At 54.2% G+C, this 16652-nt stretch overlaps 5 protein-coding genes across 5 annotated transcripts; 3 read left to right on the top strand and 2 right to left on the bottom strand.

Annotated features, from left to right (window-relative positions):
• Positions 1–879: 879 nt before the first annotated feature.
• NECHADRAFT_88568 (uncharacterized protein) lies at positions 880–6366 on the top strand (the record flags this gene model as incomplete). Its single annotated transcript, XM_003044148.1, has 4 exons — positions 880–2703; positions 2789–3858; positions 3999–5112; positions 5233–6366. 4 exons carry the CDS (start codon positions 880–882, stop codon positions 6364–6366), a joined length of 5142 nt encoding a protein of 1713 aa, XP_003044194.1.
• Positions 6367–9324: 2958 nt separating this feature from the next.
• On the bottom strand, positions 9325–10926 carry NECHADRAFT_55227 (uncharacterized protein; the record flags this gene model as incomplete). The annotated part of the gene is made up of 2 exons (XM_003044103.1): positions 9325–10320; positions 10441–10926. 2 exons carry the CDS (start codon positions 10924–10926, stop codon positions 9325–9327), a joined length of 1482 nt encoding a protein of 493 aa, XP_003044149.1.
• Positions 10927–11290: 364 nt separating this feature from the next.
• Positions 11291–12130, top strand: NECHADRAFT_88566 (uncharacterized protein; the record flags this gene model as incomplete). The annotated part of the gene is made up of 4 exons (XM_003044147.1): positions 11291–11426; positions 11649–11701; positions 11758–12027; positions 12083–12130. 4 exons carry the CDS (start codon positions 11291–11293, stop codon positions 12128–12130), a joined length of 507 nt encoding a protein of 168 aa, XP_003044193.1.
• A 1902-nt stretch (positions 12131–14032) lies between these two features.
• NECHADRAFT_88565 (uncharacterized protein) lies at positions 14033–14847 on the bottom strand (the record flags this gene model as incomplete). Its single annotated transcript, XM_003044102.1, has 5 exons — positions 14033–14098; positions 14150–14395; positions 14451–14503; positions 14557–14701; positions 14734–14847. The coding sequence occupies 5 exons, from the start codon at positions 14845–14847 to the stop codon at positions 14033–14035; spliced, it is 624 nt and encodes a 207-aa protein (XP_003044148.1).
• A 461-nt stretch (positions 14848–15308) lies between these two features.
• NECHADRAFT_88564 (uncharacterized protein) lies at positions 15309–16628 on the top strand (the record flags this gene model as incomplete). The annotated part of the gene is made up of 1 exon (XM_003044146.1): positions 15309–16628. The coding sequence occupies one exon, from the start codon at positions 15309–15311 to the stop codon at positions 16626–16628; it is 1320 nt and encodes a 439-aa protein (XP_003044192.1).
• Positions 16629–16652: the final 24 nt, after the last annotated feature.

The following is a 16652-nucleotide window of genomic DNA, read 5'->3' as shown; positions in this document are numbered from 1 at the left end:
TGCAGGAACTGCAAACAGGAGAAGCCGGCAGATCAATTCATTTCGAAGACAAAGTCTTCCCTAACATGTGGAAGACTTACGGCTAACTGTCTCGGCTATAGGAATCGGCAAGCCTCACGCGCCTCTAAGCGCACTGCAGAACAAGCTGAATTATCCCCAATAGGTCGAGAAGGATTGCCATTGATAGACTTACAATTACATACACCAGTTAACTCACCAGTAGCGAAGCCACATAGGGCGGTTAACGATCCCCCGCTTTTTCGCCGGAATGAGGCACCCACGGTTCGGATTACTCAGCCCAAGCAATCAATATCTAAAGACATTAGACGAAGCGAGCTAGCAGCAGCAATTACACGGGGTTTGCCCAAGAGACGTCGGGGACGGTATCGGCGGCCGAAAGCAAGACCAGACACTAGCCGAGACGAGCCTCCAAGGAAACAAATCCGAGCTGGAACCCGAAAGCAGAGAAGACGAGAGTTACAGGCCGAAGACCTAGCGAGCGCGTTGCGCTTCTTGGAGGACGAATTTGCCGCCAAGGAGGGTTTGTCCAAAGAGCAGACGTAGTATACGCCAATACCACATGAGAGAAAGGTATCGACCGTGCGAGCCTTCTACAAGGAGTTTCACGATGTAGACACTTTGCTAATACGGACTTGCATGCTGTGCTACCGTAAGCGCACGAAAAAAGAGTTAAGAGATATGACATAGGACCAATGGATATCGAGCTGCGTCGAAAAGGACAACCGTTCGCCATTTTCATGTCGGAGCTGCTTTCCCGTGGGCGAGACCTTCTCGGCATATGGAGAGTGCGGTCGTTGCTTGAGGCGGGGTGTTCTGTCGCCTGCGGCCCAGCTTCACAGACGTATTGGGTGTGAACATATGTTTCCCGAGGAGCTGAAGGGCCTCACGCCGGTTGAGGAGAAGCTGATCGCGCTGAACTCATGTTACGGGTTCGTCACAAGGTACAGCATTGCGAGTAGCCAGAAGCAGAGTGCCCGGTATCCGAAGCACATCAAGGGCCACATCACGGTGTTCCCCAACAATGTGCAGGAGCTGGCCACAAAAGTGCTTCCCCACCCGCTCGTCCAAGTGATGGAAGAGATCCATGTCTCGTGGCAGGGTGCGGAGAAGCCAGCACCAAGCGACCTGTCAGGTTTATTATCGGTGAGGCGACGAGTCGTTGAGAGGGCCCTCGTCTGGCTGAAGAAGAACAACCCGCATTACGCCGAGATCGAGATTGACGCGGCGGAGATGGAGAGCTGGGGCGCGCCGCCGCATGGGGTGCCGCCGCTGGTGTACGATCGCATGGAACGGAATGAGCCAACAGCATGGGAAAAAACGCGAACGGCGCAAATTGTTCCTCCAACGGAGCGTGGCATGGACGACGAGGGATCGTTGGAGATCGAAGAGGTCCTCGCTCGTCTTAACCGAGGAGAAGACATACCCAGCGGCGACACCCAAGGGCCGGGGCTGACCGAAGACGAAGGTGGCCACGGGAGCGAGGCCGAGTCTGGTCAATTGGGAAAATCGATCAACGAAGTCACATCATCGGGTATGTTTGCCCTGGACGGACCGCCGGATGTAGCCGATGTGGAGAAGCTCTTGTTTGCCTGCAATGCCGTGAACGGGGATACGGCGGTCGGGGGAGCCAAAGCGGGCCCGACAACACGGGTGGAATCGGTGGAATCGGCGGAGATACGGACAGGGCCTGCTGACGGATGTGAGCCATACATTCACGTTTCTCGGGGCGACGAATTCGCTGACACATTCGATGCCTCGTTCTTCGCGAAGACGTTTCCCACGCTATTGCCCTTTGGCGTCGGGGGGCCACGGTTGGTGGAAGAAGCTGCCATAAGCGTGGGAAGAGGTGCCGATATGCGCGGAGCAGAGGCGGCGGCGCAAGACCTCGTCTCGTCCCGTAGCATGAGTCTGCGAACGTGGGCCGACATCACGCTCCAGCGCCATGGTGGCCGATTTGCGACCCACCACATCTTTGCATTCCTTGTGTTCAACATGAGTGTACGGTCGAGGAACCGTCGCGTCAGCATGTTGAGCGTAAAGAGGAAAGATTTCCGCAAGATAGAGCGCATAGTACGGTCGCTCTCGGCTGACAGGTTAGCAGCGGCAAGGATCGAGTTGGAGAACTCAGGAAAAACGACTGACGAGGGTGTGAAGGAGCTTTTGAGAAGTCTTTCCTTGTACGGCTTCCGCCAGCCTATGTCCAGAGAAAATCGCTTGAGTATGCGGCGGAAGATACAGTCGCTTGTTCTTCGTCATGGCGTGCCGGCGATCTGGTTCACGCTCAATCCAAACGATATTACGAACCCGGTAAAGCTGCGACTTGCAGCATACCGCACCAGCGAGCCTGACGCGGCCGAGGCTTTCCTGAAGAGCCTTGGCATGTCGTACAAACGCCTACGGCTGGCCATTTCGGACCCCATGAGCTCGGCCATCTTCTTCCACCGGGAGATGACGTTGTTCTTTGAGCATTATATCAAAGTGGGAGAGGAGTCGGTATTCGGGCGCATCATCGACTATTTTGGTGCTGTCGAGACCAACGAACGAGGGGCGCTTCATGTCCACGGGTTGCTTTGGTTGCATGGAAACGCGCACTTGAGTTCGATGATTGCCGATATCGACGGCGAAGACCAAGCAACGTACCGTGAACATATCATCCAATACATAGATAGTATCTTCTCCGAGGTACAATATAGCCCTAACTAGGCATATCATTGAAGAAGATGCAGCGGTCGGGGCGGGGGCCAAAGCTAACATACCTATGAGGTAGGACTTGGACCAGGAAGGGTATTGCACCCTCCAAGCGGAACGGTCGGTGGCATCGGACATTTCCTCCCTGCTTGACAACAGGGAGCAATTTTCGGCCGCATTTAACGAGGAAGCGAATTTCTATGCCGGTGCGACACAGATCCATACTCACAGCCCAACTTATGTCAAGTACTCCTTGAGCAAGGGCAAAGGAGGAGGAAAGAGGCGTGGCCTTTGTCGATTCCAGGCGCCATGGAGACTAGTCGAAAAGACTGCCTTCACGGCAGACGGCGTGTTGCAAATTCGAAGGAGGCATAGCATGGTGAATCGGTGGAACAAGGCCATGGCCGTGGGGCTTCGCCACAACCATGACATCTCCTTCATAGCGACGCAGCGGAAGACCATGGCCCTCATCTATTATGTCACAAATTACGCGACGAAAGTGGAGGATCCGGTGTGGAAGCGTGTGGCCGCCGCGGCAGAGCTCTTGACCACATCAACGGGTGAAGGGACGGCCAACGGATGGGGGAACGGTGGAGGAGGTGCTACCGATGACGCCGTCAAGGGGAACAGGACGCGGCAATTCTTGATGAGGGTGGCGAACCGCATATTCACGGAGCGATCACTATCGCAGGTCGAAGTCATCGCCCACCTTCTGGGATACCCGACCGAGTTCACCAACAGCAACGATTGGACGTTCCTAAATGTCTCTCTGCTCTACTGGCACGTCTTCCGACGATGGCGACACCTCCGGAAAGAGAGCGGAGCAGAGGCTGCAAACGATTCCGTGGACGAGTCGATAGTTGTGGAAGAAGCAGGTGAGAGGATTAGCTATGCTGAGGCATACCAGCACCGGGGAGACGTTTTGCGAAGCCTGTGTCTATATGACTATGTGTCGCTCGTTAGACTCAAACGAGTCGGTAAAGATGAGATCGCTGGCGCTTGGGGAGAGGTGCCATTTGAGAGCGAGTGGGAGTCTAGAAGAGGCTGGTTGCAGGTGCTGAGACGGCCGGGAAAGCACGCCAGCGTCTGCCTTGATGGCTACCTAAGCAAGGATTTCGACCAGGATAACGAAGAGTCGTGCTATCGAAGGTGGGTCTGCCGCCGCCGACGGAGTATAAAAGGTCGTGTTAAAGAGACTAACCTCCATGCTGAAGAGCAGCGGTGCAGCATCTTGCGCTATTTATGCCATAGGAGTCTTTCCTGTGCGAACAAACGGGCGACATCAACAGCATATGGGCGCGGGCTCGAGAGGCACTTCCTCCCAGAATATCATGCCTCGTCGATAATATGCAACTACTCCGACGGTCGGCCGAAGACGCGAAACGCGACGCCAGGCAATGGGCAGCCTCAGCCGGCGACGCTGACTTCACGGCCGCACGTGCCGGTGAGGAAGGAGAAGGCGAGGCTAGTGAAGAGGCCGCATCGGTGTACCAGTCTAACAGCATCGGTAATACAACGCATCTGATTAACGTTATGAGAAGTGCAGTAGGCGCCAACCAGATCACTGCCGGCTCGCCAGAGCTCATGGCAACAATAGAGCAGCTCTGTCGTTTCCAGCAGTCAGCACTGAGCTCGACTGCTGAGCTCCAGGCCACCGTAATGCCCGAACGGGGAGAAAGACGGATAAGCATACCAGAAGTGGCATTTTCGGGGACGGTTATACCACCGCAGGATCAGGTCAAGGCCATCAAGTCGCAGCAGATCCGTGCCTCCAGAGAGAGGGAGCGAATGATCCAGGGCATACAAAATATAGCCGGGGCCAATAAAACTAACCACAGTGCGGCGGTGCGAAGTGTGCTCACTGGTTTCGGCGAGGAGGATATCCAAATAACGGCAGCCGACTTAGAAGAGGAGACGGCAGGCGAGGCAGGTCCGCGCATAGAAGTCGACTTTGGTGCATCAACGTCCTTCCTTGAGGCAGGTAAGGCTCTGGCAGCGCGGTTCACGCTGAACAAGAGGCAGACAATCGCCTTCCTCATTATATGCCGCCAGCTCGACTCGATACGATGTAGCGGCAGAGGCGATGTCGGTCAGCTCTGCGAATTTATTAGTGGAGAAGGTGGAACCGGCAAGTCACGAGTCATTGAAGCACTCGTCGAGCTCTTCGCATCAAAAGGTATTTCGAACTGTCTGCTGATCACGGCGACGTCGGGGACTGCCGCAGCGCAGATCAACGGCATCACGATCCACTCCGCCTGCGGGTTCACCAAGGACCAAGCGGCGGGGGGCGCGAACACGGCCAAGGATCTCGACGGTATGCGACTGCCAAAACAGGCTGAACGATTTGTCCATGGCCAGTCTCGTATGGACTGGCAGGAGAAAGACCTACTAGTCATCGACGAAGTAAGTATGCTGGGGGCTCGGACGCTACACGCGGCGAACGAGCAGCTCTGCAGGCTCCGCGGGTCGCAACAGGATTTCGGAGGGATCCCCATCGTCCTTTTCTGCGGAGACTTCCACTAGTTCCGTCCGGTACAAAAGAGGTCGATCCTGCTGCCGAGCGTGGCCGTCTCGTGGGACGAAGACAACTCGTTCAAGGCCGAGCAACGGCACCAGCATAACAAGGCGCACGCGCTGTGGAAGAAGTTCACGACGGTCGTCATGCTAGACGAACAAGTACGCGCGGCCGGAGATCCGGAATTACAGACACTGCTAAAGCGGATCCGGTCGGGCGTGCAGGACCGCACGGATTTAGACCTCCTCAACTCAAGATGCTACCGGGAAGGCAGGCGGATCCCGTGGGAAACGGGCATCACCGTAGTGACGCCGCTGAACCGGAATCGGTGGAATCTAAACATAGAGGCGGCCTTATCGTTCCGGATCCAGCAGCGGTCGATAATACGCATCTTCATATCCGAGCACAAATGGAAGGACGGCCTGCCGACGGAGGAAGAAGCCATCATGATGCTAAACCAGGGCGATAATAGCGCGGTCCCAGTACCAGGCGTCTTCATGTTCGTGCCAGGGATGCCCGTCGTCGTGAACCACAATACCCATCAGGGCTTGAAACTTATCAATGGGGCCAGTTACACGGCGCTTGACGTCATCCTCGACAAGGCGCACCCGGGCCATCGGATCTCGGCCGATACGATGGTCCACTTCGGGCCGCCGGCGGGGATAATACTGGAGTCGGAAACGACAAAGAACTTCCACTTCGTCGGAATGCCGCCCGGCACGATCCTGTTGATACCCACGAGTGTCAGCATACATTGCCAGCGAAAGCGGCCGTGGCAGCAGAACGACGTCAGCCGAAAGGGTCTGCCGTGCGCGGCGGCTTTCTCGTGCACAGACTACAAAGTGCAGAGCAGGACGCTCGAGCGCGTAGCCCTGGAGCTGCGGGGGGCGAGGACGACAAATGTCGACGGATACATAGTCCCCGCGCAATGCGATCCGTACAGCCTGTACGTGCAGCTGTCGCGGTGCCGGTCGCTGGACGGCATCATACTCATCTCCAAGGTGCGGGAAAGAGATCTGGTGGGCAACCGGGTTCCCCAGGAGATGACCGTGGCAGAGGCCAGACTGGAGGAATTGAGCAAGAAGACTGTTCAGGAGGCTCTGCGGTGGCCGGATGACGATTTTCGAGGTCCAGGGGTCTGACCAATCCCCGTTGAGTGGAGACACGAAACTGACCAATGAGAGGGGCTCTTTTAAGTTTGAGGGCGGGGCATAGACCTTTCGTTCCTCAAGGCAAACGCCCTTCGGGCTGAATAAAGAACAAGGCGGAACAAGCGGAGGAACCGCTTAACTCATTCTTCCCAACGCTGCCGACGACGATCGAAGACGAGGGCCTCCGCTTACATGCCAGATCGTACCTTAGAATAATTAGAGTAGAAGTTGATAGCAGTCGAAAATGAGAAGATAGCTCGGGTGTTGGAGAGAACACAATGCCCTATTTGTATTGGAGACGAGAACAGCATCTTGTGTATCTTCTGCTATTCAGGCGAGCAGACTGACCACTGTCTCGTGATTGCCCGCTTTCGCCCTCGACAGCGGTGTCCGCCCCCATATGTCTGTTGAGTTCCGTTTAACATCACGATTTGCGAGAAGCAGCCGCGCCATTGCCACGTGACCCCCAGCGGCAGCAAGGGCCAGCGGAGTACTTCCCCAGCCATTTTTTACGGTGGGCGATAGGGGGGACTGTTGCAAAACTCCCTGTCAGTCCCTTTTGAGTCTAGGCGCCCCGCCCCTTAGTCATCCGAGTACTTCGGGTCGGCATGGAAAATGTACTGCGGACTAGCAGCGAGCCCGCGCGTTCATATTCTCTGAGTCCGCCTCCACCTGCAGCAGCAAATGTATTAAACGAGCCCAGCAGTCTACATAAAACTGGCTAGCACATTGATACGCACAACGCAATACTCTAAGCCCAGTCTTGACAGAGGGATTGATATTGTCCAGGCGGATTCGATTGAGAGACGTTTTTTTTTTTTACCAAACAGTTCTCGTTTGCCATGCTCATGGAATCCGGACAGCAGCTGTACTAAGACGAGCAGAGCGTAGGTCGCCCAGCCTCCTACCCTGGAAGCAGCACTGGAAATATGTATATGCCGACACTCTACAGAGAATGCAAATGCAATAATTCCGACGCCCTCGGGATTGTCGAGACAATTTTCACAGCCCAATGGCCCCAGTTGGGGCCGGGAGTCGAAATCTTGACCTCCATCTTGCCCGTGGCTAGTTTCTGTGTGCAACCTTCACTTCATGGTCCTCGCCCTCCAAGCGTTGCGCAGCGTCTCGAGGCAGCGACAGGGCACCGCAGTGATCCCGCAGTAGATGAGCAGCGGACTAGCACAATAACCTCCTGCTAAATTGAGCCTAGCGTTCTTCATCCGCCATGGCAGAGGACATGGTCGTTTTGTTCGACATATATTAAAAGCTCATCTCCAACAGCAGTCTGTTTACCTTTTCTTCTTTCACCAGTTCTGCACTCTTCATTCAAGCGAAATGGGCCCTCCAAATATCCCTCCTGAGCATGCCTATTGTATCCAAGCCGGAAAGAAGCACTATGATCTCTTTACCACCATATACATTGGCGCGAACTATTGCGGCCGGTGCGGCTTGGCCAATCCCTTTCGATCCCAGCGTCGGGCCAGGTCGAAAACACCGGCACTTCCTGGCCCATATGATGAGGTGGTCGAGGTAGAGGACTCTCCACCACGGCCGGTCAGTCCAGCAAGTCGGCTGCTGCGTGACAGACCGAAACCAGTGTCATCCATCGGCATTGGGTGCGCCCAGCTACTTCCCAGCGAAGTGTCTGCCACTGGCGCGGGGAACACGCGGGCACGCATACCTCCCTCCGAGGCATCAAGCGACCATCGGTTCATGACTGTCGCATCAGCGGCCAGTCGCGCTATCCAGAACTCCAAAGGCAGCACCAGAAAGCCGGCGACGCAACGCACTGGCTACCATTGGGTTCATGTCAGCCTTCTACTTGTGAGCTTGGAGGCCAAGTACTTCAATGGACTTGCAGTGGAAGTCCCAGAGACGGTGCTGCCACTGAAAGATACGGTGATCAAGTTTTCCACAGTAGATCTGCTGACTTGGCCCTCATTTACTGAGACTTTGTTTGATCACCTCCGTCCACTTCCACCCACGATCGATCCTACGAACAAAGATCTCTGGACCGTTTCCTACGCTTCGAACTTCTCTGGCAAAAAGATCGTTACCGTTTCCAATACCGACAAATACACGACGCCGTCGAGCATGCTCGCATCGGGGCACTTTTCGAATAACCAGGCTGGGCAGTTGAAGGTGCTAGTTGTCCTGACATCTACGGAAGTGGTTGATAAGCAAGAGCCGGCCACACCACTGAGGCCGGATGAGTACTCGACCCCCGTCAAAGAGGGCAAGAAGCGGAAGGTCAAGCAAGAGGGTACAAGCCCGTCCTCTGGGCGCCAAAAGCGTGTCAAGCAAGAGGCGCGGATTAAAGAAGAGGCGGATACTACAGAGGTGGGTCAGGTCAAACAGGAGATACATGTCAAAATCAAAAAGGAAGAGCCTGTTCCAACTTCCCACTATCAAAGCCCGACGCGCGACGAGCCTGAAGATGTTATCAAAGACTTCGTTGGACATGGAGGGGTGGTAGATCTAAGTGAAGTGGACGATCCACTTTGCGATCTTGTGTTTGACAATATGTCTGATGCGAAGGGAAGCGAGGGCGGGTCCGACCAAGAAGGTGAAGTTGACGAAGATTGTGAGGAAGTGACAGGTTTTGTTCCAGAGTTCGTAAGAAACCACCCCACTGCATCACCGAGCCGAGCACTGACCCTAACAGACAAACTCAGAATTGATTCGTCGAACCGTTGAGGAAACTCAAACACGACTGTCCGACACTGATGTTCCTAGAGCCCTTCCGCCAGCCCACTCTACACGCTTCAAAGGGACAAAAACCCCCACGACGTTCGCCGTTCGATATAAGAAAAGGAAGGATTGACTACTCTGGCTCCCCATTTGAACTGTCGCTTTCCTCTCCGTCATCACTTATTCCCTCAATGTCATTTCCTTCCTCGTCTTCAAATCCCAGCTCAACAAGTGGTTGCTCTGCTGGTTCTCCATCTGCTAGCTCTTCTTCTTGGGCTTGATCTGCCCGTTCAAGTAATGCTTGCTATATGCATTTAGATTGGTTACATCGCAAAAAGACAGTGTGCTTACATATTCGGCAACTCCCCCAGTTGGCGCTTTGCGGTATGCCAGTATAGGCTGCCGGCCACTTTCGATGTGTTGAATAATCCTGTCCCGGAGACCAAGATAGAAACGCTTGAAGGGCCGTAACTTGTCCGGCTCCTGGCTAGTCCCAAGGACAACCTGATCATAGCCCATTCCACGGAGAACTTGGAGACACCAATCCTTTGTCTCCGGTTCCAAACACGTGCTAATATCAATATCCGCCAATGGTCGCTCCATTTCATGTAGAACTGAGCGATCTATGGGGATACCCCAGTTGCATGCCTTGTCCGGGTCGGGGTAATGGTAGTTCATCCAGGGCTGGCCGTGAACCACGTGCGGACGGTTCTTTTGAAGGCGTATTCGATGAAGATTCCACGCCTCCACAAAGTCGAAGAGTTCTTGGCGTAATACATCTTCGAAGACGGCGTAGATGGCAATCTGATCCTCCAGCATGTCGCCGTCGAAGTCGCCGTCCCTGGCGAGCTCCCCAAAGTAGTCTACCCACTGCCGGGACGAGACATGAAGCATACGCTCCCACCAACTCTCAATCTTGACATTTTTCGTACTTGGAGCTGCCTTGTATGAATCCTTCAATCGCTTGCCTTGCTGGAAGACTTGCCCATGCCATTCCACTTGTCCGTCCGTGGTCAATACAAAGTTCCAATGGGCTGCTGCGATCAATGGCGTTTCGCTGCCCCTGTCTGCTTGCAAATACCATGGCCGGAAGCCATAGGCGTCACATGCCGCCAGGTACTGCTTCAGTACGCTCAAGGCAGTTGTAGCAGAGTGGCCAACGTAGAACCAGATAATGTTGCGCGAGTAGGCGTCGATGGCGGCGTATATCTCGAATCCGTACGCCTTGAGCTTGTCATGGCCGTCAATGCACCACTGGTAGTTTGGCCCCGGGACAAGGAACTGTCCCTTCTTCCTCCGAAACATCCTTTTTCGGAGCTCGACCTCATTTGGGAACATGATTTTGTACATCGCAAAGAGGGGGTCTCTTGGTACCCAAAGCTGCTTTTGCTGACGTAGGTAAGGCTGGAGAAGGCTTTTGCCATACCCCGAAATGGCGTTGGACCGTCGCGTCATTTCGATGATGGCTTGCTCTGTCTTTTCCAATAACGCAAGTCGTTCTTCGTCGCTATTGAGCCTGCGTACCCAGCGGCGGTCCGGGTGAAGCCTGATGCGCTTTAGGCCTTCTTTCGTGACCGGCCAGCCCTGCCTCTGTAGAACGCTGAGCGTTTGCTTCTCCGATAGTCCAACGCGGAATATCAGGTCGCGCGTCGCCTCTATCAACTCCGGAGTTTCTCTGGTACGGGCTTGCTGCCGCGGCAGATCCCATTTGGCGATTCGGCGAGAGATTGTACTGAGATCGACGGCGACATGGTAACGCTTCCGAAGCTTATACTTGATCTTGCTTCGCGAGACACCGTTAAGATAAAGAAATGTGACATAGTCACGGTATTGATCGATCGGGTTCGGTGGCCGTGCCATTTGCGTCGGCGTTAGTCGAATGTGTGGGCATATTTCTTGGTGTTTACACCATGAAATCATGAAAGGGGTAGAGCGGCGACGACCTGGTCTTTGTCCTGAGATGGGCTCACCGCAAAGCCCCGCAGCGGTGTTGACACTGGCCCGCAGCGGCTTAGCGTCAGGGGCTGTTGGTGGAACGCCACCGAGGCACCAAAAGGATCAATGCTTCTCATTTGGGAAGGTAGTACTACTGAGTGCCACCGGTAAATCGGAGTAGTCTTCAACCCTTGGTACTGCAAATATTTACAGAACCCAAATTTGTTTCAGTTTAGTTCCTTACTTCCCTCTGCATCCTGTGGAAAGGCCAGTGGTCGTCGGCGCTGTCATGTCCACGGCTGATTTCGTCACGGCGGGCGGCACTGTAGCCGCTGAAGCGACGAATGCAAGTTCGTCCATGAAGCGCACAGGGTTTATGCGGCCCAGCGCCCGCAAATCCACAGGCAAAATTACCGTGAGATCTGGTCAGTTCCTTTTCTGACAGAAGGACGGCAGCTCACAAGGTTGTTCGAGCAGAAGAAGAAGCAGACGAAAAAGGTCCCTCCCCTCGGCTCGGTGCGAGACTTTCCATGTCGCGCCTGCGTCACGCGCGCCACCAAGGCTCCCGGTCATGAATGTGCCTCCCAGGACAGTATGTTGGATTGCCTTAGAAGTATACGACTGTTATGCTGACGAGCACGGAATAGATACTGGTGCTGCGTGCTGGGACTGCGCAAAGAACGCTCACACGTGCAAACCGGTAAGGCATCTCTGCTTGTGTAGGGCGACGACTCATTGATGAAGTTGCATCTCTAGGTCCCTGTTGGTGCTGTTGGTGCTGTCCGTGTCTTTTGGGAGCTGAATCGGCAGCTCAAGCGTGCAAATGCCGATGCAGATGATGCCTGGCGAACTGCTGCACAGCGCGCATCACAACAACTACGAGCTTGCGGCGGTGGTGCGGCTCTTCCTGCCACTCCAGGACCAGCTCCCGCTTTGGCCTCGTTTGGCGAGATAGCCGAGAAGAGCCCCGAGGAGCGAAAGATCATGGCACTGGAGACCATTGCCGAGGCCGCTCGGCTCTGGATTGTGAGCGGGATCAAGTCGTCAAATACATTTTCACTGCTAACTCGACGCTCAGTAGCTCAACAAGCCGGACGAGGAGGAAGAGGAAGAGGAAGAGGACAGTTAAGCGTTGGTGTCTCCCGATTCGACCGCCATGGTGGCGGCTGATCTGTTGTTGGATTGCGCAGGGGTGCTGCGTGCACTTGACGAAAAAGTAATTATTGTACTGATTGTAATTATTCTTGGTTAAATTATTCCTTTGAGGCTTTATATCCTTGAGTGATCCCATCTAGGACTTTGAACCTTAATGGTAGGACTTCAAACTTTAATCTTGATCCTGAAGTTAAGGGGAACTCGCAGTTTCTTCCAACGATGTCTGTAGAACGGGAATGAAAATGCGCTTTGCTGGTCCGCTGCGGCCCCGCTGCTTTACTTGCATCTGTTGAAACGCGAAAAAAAATGCAGGTAACCTACGCTGAGGTACATGGAGCAATGTACTGCGGGGCGGGGTGTCCATGCCGCTAGCCCATTTCGATACTTTCGAGGTGGATTTTGGGGTTTTGCAACAGTCACCCCTATAGCCTGCCGTAATTTTTTACGTCAGCCCCAACATCACTACGGGCTAGCAGAAGCTTAGCAACTGCCTCATGCCCCCCCGCTGCCGCCTTCCATAGTGGCGTCCGCTCCCAAGAATCCCTCGAGTCGGCTTCCACATCTCCGCGATCTAGTAGCATCTTGACTGCCGCCTCATCGCCCCCCGCTACCGCCTTCCATAGCAGCGTCCGTCCGTTCTCATCCTTTGGGTCAGCTTCCACATCGCTGCGATCCAGCAGCAGATTGACTACCGCCTCATGTCCCCCGGCCGCTATCGATAGCGGCGTCTGTCCGTTCGCATCCTTTGAGTCGGCTTCCACATCGCTGCGATCCAGTAGCATCTTGACAACCGCCTTGTGCCAGTTCTCTGTCGCTATTGATAGCGGCGTCTGTCCGTTCGCATCCTTTGAGTCGGCTTGCACATCGCTATGATTCAGTAGCATCTTGACTACTGCCTCATGTCCCCCCTGTGCCGCTATCCATAGAGGCGTCCGTCCATTCTCATCCTTTGAGTCGGCTTCCACATCGCTGCGACCCAGGAGCAGCTTGACGACCGCCTCATGTCCCCCCTGTGCCGCTATCCATAGTGGCGTTCGTCTCCTCGCATCCCGCAAGTTGACCTGACCCGCATTGCAGCCTAAGAACTCCTTCACCGTCGATTCGAGCCCTCGTCTGGCTGCATATAGCAGAGGCGTTGTTTCTGCTTGTCTCACTCTAGAAATTTTCGTGTCCTTTGGCTTCCTCGTATGTGGTGCATGTGGTTGTTGAACACATATGGCTGTCTCGGGCCAGGTAGAACCACGCTGATGTAGCAAGTGCAATTCCTCACTCTGAACCCTCCTAAAGTATTGCTTCGTCAAATCCATAGCTTCGAGGTAGATTGCGATTGGCTTTTCGAGGTTTCCAATTTCCGTACAATTGAGGACGGCGAGACTGAAGGGTTGGGAAGCTTCATGAGGAATACAACGGAGTTTCAGATGGATACCTTGATTATCAACGGAAATGGGGCCGCTGAAGGTATGGAAGCGACCTAAACGGACGATATTATGCGATTTTTCAAATGCGGCTGGAGAAGTTGCCAGGAGTCCGCCGTGATTCTCCGTCGATCTCCAGGCAAAAAGGCTGAAATCGTCCGAGCTCTTCATGATCTGCTCCTGGATGCGGCAGCCTATAGAGGTCACTGTTGCAAAACCCAAAAAGCACGTTCCAACTGACAAAATGGGTTAGCGCGAATGCATTGACGGCCCCACAGTACATTGAGACATGTACCTTAGAACCATGATTCCTTTAGTTTGACACGCAAGAGTAGGTTCGGCAACAGCAGCGGGGTCGCAGCGGACTAGCGAAGAGCAGCTTCGTTGTACGATGGATATAAAGACCCCCTGTTATAGCCCCCGCCCCGTAACCACCCTCCACATCGGACAATAATCAAGACTTAGTTATCTTCGTCCTCTCCATCTTCATCCTCCTCCACGCTCTCCTCGTCTAGCTTGTTAAGTTGCTAGGCGTTAAGTTAATAGTGGAACTTAGCTGGCGAGTTTGATTCACCTACAGTCCAGAGCCGAGCAGCCTCAGCAATAGCCTCCAACGCTGCAACCTTTCGCTGCTCGAGAGTCTTTTCATCTGCTTCACCACGTGGAGCCAGAGCCGGAGCTGGAGCGGCACTGCAGGCACGAAGCTGCTGTGCTGCACGCTGCGCGGCGGAGCGCCAGGCATCGCCAGGATCCTCGCTCATGTCGTCAATCTGCCGGTTCAGCTCCCAAAAGGCACGCACAGTAGCGACTGCACCAGCAGGGACCTAGATAGCAGCTAATTAGCAGCTCACTAACCGAGAGCTGGAGAAGACTACTTACAGGCCTACAGGTATGACCATTCTTTGCGCAGGCCCAGCAAGCGGCACCAGTATCTATCCCATATATGTTGGCCTGGCAAGCTTAAATAGCAAAACAAGCTACTTACTGTCCTGGGAGGCGCACTCATACCCTGGGCTCTTGGTAGCGCGAGTAACGCAGGGGCGGCAGGGGAAGTCACGCGCAGAGCCAATGGGAGGGGCCTTCTTCTTTTGCTTCTTCTTCTTCTGCTCAAACAGAGTGTTAGTAGCGGTCTCTTGGCTGTATAGCAGCTGACTGGATTTACCATAATTCTGCCCGCGAATTTGCGGCCACTAGGCTGAACCTTTCCTTTTTCCTTGCTGTTTTGGTTCTGGGAGGGATCCCCACCCGCTGAGACAGAGGCCGCCGCTCCAGACATCGGGGATCGGCAGCGATAACGCTGCTAATTATCAGCTTATTCGCTACGAGAGCGGTGCTCATGGGAGGCCGCTCAATGTATTTGGCGATGATAATAGCGCAGGGGGTCCAAGCTAAATAAGTATATTAAAGTTATACTTTGAAGGCGAGGAGCCAAGCACACTTCTTAGCCACATGGTGGAGAAGGAGAGGGAGGAAAGAGGTTGGAAGGGATTTAATGTTTTTTTTAAAAACTTGCAGTCACTTCCAAAGGTGGGGTCCTAATTGTTCCCATTCCCCAATAGTGGCATTGCATTTCGTCTGATTCACTGGTTGCCCAGTCCGCACCGGGCCAGCTATTAAGCCGCTGCGGGGTAGTGCAAATTAGCCAATTCGCCCTGCTTAAATAGGGGCTCCGTCCTAACAGTCCACCTTTTCCAACACCAAGAGATCACCCCTACCTACATACTCACCTCCAACGCCATGGCACGGCCACCCAGTCCCATCGATCAGTACCGTGACTATATCACCTTTCTATACCTCAATGGCGCCTCGCGAAGCAAGATCAGGCATAAGCTTCGGAAGCGTCACCATATCGCTGTCGACCTCAGCACAATCTCCCGGCGGATAGCCAGCTGGGGACTTCCGCGTCAGCAATCACGTACCATTGAGACGCCTGAGCTTGTAGAAGCTATCCGCGACCTTATCTTCCGCGTTGGCCTTACCGAGAAGCAGACCTTGAGTGTCCTTCAGAGGCAAGGCTGGCCCATCACCAAAAGAGGTTTAAAACGGATCAGACTTCACCCGGACCGCCGCTGGGTTCGTCGCATCAATAGCGATGAAGAACGCCTTACCTTATTGGAGAAGACAGAGCAGGTTATTGTCGAGATGGCGCAGCGGTCCAATGCCATTGCAGGATACGGCAGAAGGTTTCTCCAGCCATATCTGCGCCAGCAACAGCAGCTCTGGGTACCAAGAGATCCCCTCTTTGAGATGTACAAAATTATGTTCCCAAACGAGGTCGAGATGCGCAAAAGGATGATGCGGAGGAAGAAAGGGCAGTTCCTTGTCCCGGGGCCAAACTACCAGTGGTGTATTGACGGCCACGATAAGCTCAAGGCGTATGGATTCGAGATATACGCCGCAATCGACGCCTACTCACGCAACATTATCTGGTTCTATGTTGGCCACTCTGCTACAACCGCCTTGAGTGTGTTGAAGCAGTATTTGGCTGCATGCGACACCTATGGCTTCCGCCCGTGGTTTCTGCAAGCAGACAGGGGCAGTGAAACGCCATTAGTCGCAGCAGCCCACTGGAACTTTGCTTTGGCTGCAGGCGGATGCGTGGAATGGAATGGACAGGTCTTCCAACAGGGCAAACGATTGAAGGATTCCTACAAGGCGGCACCGAGTACGAAGAATGTCAAAATCGAGGGTTGGTGGGAACGCATGCTTCACGTCTGTTCCCGACAGTGGGTAGACTACTTTGGAGAGCTTGCTAGGGATAGGGATTTTGACGGCAGCATGCTTGAGGACCAGATTGCTATCTACGCTGTCTTCGAAGGTGTACTACGTCAAGAGCTCTTCGACTTCGTCGAAGCGTGGAATCTACACAAAATACGCCTCCAGAAGAACCGTCCCCACGTTGTCCACGGCCAGCCCTGGATGAATTATCATTACCCAGACCCAGACAAGGCCTGCAATTGGGGGATCCCTATCGACCGCCCGGTTCTAGGCGAAATGCTACGACCCCTGGCTAGTATCGATATCAGCACATGTCTAGAGCCAGAGACGAAGGAGTAGTGCCGCGGTGTCCTCACAGAAATG

Source organism: Fusarium vanettenii (assembly GCF_000151355.1).
Source record: "Fusarium vanettenii 77-13-4 chromosome 14 genomic scaffold NECHAsca_24_chr14_5_0, whole genome shotgun sequence".
NCBI lineage: Eukaryota > Fungi > Ascomycota > Sordariomycetes > Hypocreales > Nectriaceae > Fusarium > Fusarium vanettenii.
Note: the sequence above shows the minus strand (reverse complement) of the source record. Positions and strands in the feature narration are given on the sequence as shown.